This window comes from Ruditapes philippinarum, unplaced genomic scaffold, assembly GCF_026571515.1.
Source record: "Ruditapes philippinarum isolate M1 unplaced genomic scaffold, ASM2657151v2 ctg3786_1_1_1_1, whole genome shotgun sequence".
Classification (NCBI taxonomy): domain Eukaryota; kingdom Metazoa; phylum Mollusca; class Bivalvia; order Venerida; family Veneridae; genus Ruditapes; species Ruditapes philippinarum.
Window position 1 is genome coordinate 42,935 of NW_026859486.1, and position 2,550 is coordinate 45,484.

The 2,550-nt window shown below is 37.4% G+C and overlaps 1 protein-coding gene across 1 annotated transcript; it reads right to left on the reverse strand.

The window, feature by feature from the left end:
- Positions 1–1,413: 1,413 nt before the first annotated feature.
- On the reverse strand, positions 1,414–2,223 carry LOC132756672 (uncharacterized). Its single transcript, XM_060747804.1, has one exon. The coding sequence runs from the start codon at positions 2,221–2,223 to the stop codon at positions 1,414–1,416; it is 810 nt and encodes a 269-aa protein (XP_060603787.1).
- Positions 2,224–2,550: the final 327 nt, after the last annotated feature.

Sequence of the window (2,550 nt, forward strand, 5' to 3'; positions counted from 1 at the left end):
TACAAATATTGGAGCAGACGAAGTCTCTAAGATAAACAAATATATCGTCAATCAGCGGATGGTCGTAAAGGTATTCACAATTGACCATAGTGTTTAGTATTGCTTTCATTTTTATATACAATGATAAACTTCCAAAAAGTTCTCTATCTCTCAGGTGAGCAGCGGTTGACGTGTTCATATTTACTGTAAATAGACAAAAAACATAATATAATTTCAATGCATAAGTGAGAACTTTAAATATAATCCTTTTTAATAGATTATTTTACAGTTTGTCTCCTGATCGTTGCTTTGTTTGTAATGTATATTGATATGTATTTTCTAATCTTAAAATGTTTGAAAATGTCGATCAAAGAATATCAGGTAAGCAGCAGTTGGCGTGTTCATATTTTCTTTAAATAAACACTCACAAAAATTCAGAATATAATTTAAATGTATAAGTAAGAGCTTTTTAAAAAAGAATAATATAACTGAATATTAAACAGAATTATTTGGAATAGATTAGTTTACGGTTTTTTTCCTGATCGTAGCGCTGTTTTTATTGTATATTGTTATGTAATTTTCAATCTTAGAATATTAGAAAATGTCGAAGAATAATGTGCAAAAACTGTTTCTGTAATAAAATAAACCCACCTTTAAATTAACATTGATCTTTTTTTTAATCCTGAATAAATTTCACCGCCTTTTTTACCTCTCTCGCATGGCGACGTTGCTCTTTTAATTGCAAGATGTTTTCTTTATCAAGCTGCTTCTGCCTCTTTTCAGCCAATATTTCATTGGACGTGAGTAGCCTGTGCGAAGTACTAACGGTACTTCTCCTCTTTCTTTCATTTACATTAACATTTTGTGGGACATTAAATATGGAATCAATGTCAACATTCCAATTGCACTGTGGCAAAGGAGCAAGTGCATTCAACTCATCATTCTGGGATTGATTTTCATTGGGCAAACAATTTTCACTACAAAAATCCCCACCAGAAAGTTTTATATCTTCAATTATAATCTTGGGAAATAGAGGAAGAATGTACGAAATTTCTTGATCAGTGGCTTCATGAAGTTCTACTGCTTCATTAGGGTCGTCCGAGTAAAATTTTGGAGTAAGGATAGATATATTGCTCGTAGATGATATGGATGGTACAATCTGTGTTACACAGGGGGTAGGCATTTCAATCTGTTGGTCAGGCAAGGGTTCATAAGGGATAGACGTACTTGATGAAGCTAGGTTCAGTGTAGTATTAACTTCTGGTACGCCAACATAATTCTCTTCAAGCGCTGTCGAAGTCATTGTAGAGGTGGGTGTAACTGATGAGGTGATGACATGCAAAGGCTTGTCAAACATAGTCGATGGTAACAAATCCTCTGTACGTAAAGCACGTGGATTGAAGGGGTATATACCACATGATGAAAATCCGCTAGTTATATTTTTTCAGTCATGGCACGTTCCCAAGCCCGTGCAATGATCTCAGGGAATGACCATTTATTTATAGTGTGATGAGGACTAGCTGAGAGAAATTCAGTACAACCTTCGTTGTAATATGCACTAAAAGGGCCAAACACACTCTTGTCAATTGGCTGAAGTTTGTGAGTAGTATGGGGAGGGAGAGCCAGAATTTCAATATTGTTATCTCTGGCAATTTCCAGGAGTGCATGTGCTTCATGTGAACGATGACCATCACAAATCAATAATTGGGGTCTAGCACTGCCGCAGAAGGGAAGAAATATTTCTTCAAACCAGTCCTTACATATAGTTTCTGTCATCCATGCATTCTCTTGGAAGGCCCATTTAGTCCCTTGGGGCGCTGCAGCCGTGTTCCACGAATATAGTGACCGCTGGGTCTTACCTTTCACGATCATAAGAGGAGGCATAGCTTGACCACTTGCACTTACGCATGCCAGGATGGTGGTGTTGGTCCTTTGATTACTAGTACGACCCGGCAAATTTTTCACCCCCTTTCTTGCAACTACACGGACTGGGTTGTGCTCAAATTGTTTGCCTGTCTCGTCCATGTTCCATATTTGAGATGGCTTATTCTCAATTCCAAGACTGATAAGGAGTTTACCAAGATCATCAATATATCGGTTAACAATAGTTGGATTAAGGCACCTGGCTCGAGATGTACCCAACTTCTCTGGCTTACGGATTACAATAGATGGATGTTTTCTCTTAAGACCTTGGAAATAACCTTTGCCTGGTATTCCATTTTTGAATGGAGTTTTGAGACCCATTTTTTTGCATAATCGGCCTGTTTTTATCAAGAAATCTCGCCTTGTTATGCCAAAACCACACCCAGCTGCCGTTGTCACACGTCCAACTATGTCTGCTTCCACAACTTATGGCACTGTAGGAGGACGACCAGATTTAGCATCAGAGGCAACCTTCCCTGTTAATCTGTCACTTAATGTTGATTTTGGTATACCATAATGTTGTGACGCTTTACGCAATGACATTTGACAAGATTTTATGACATCTATTGCTGCTTTAATCAAATCGTCGTCGTATTTTTTATAGATGTTTTTAGATTATCTAGCCATCTCAAAGATCTGAAACCGAAA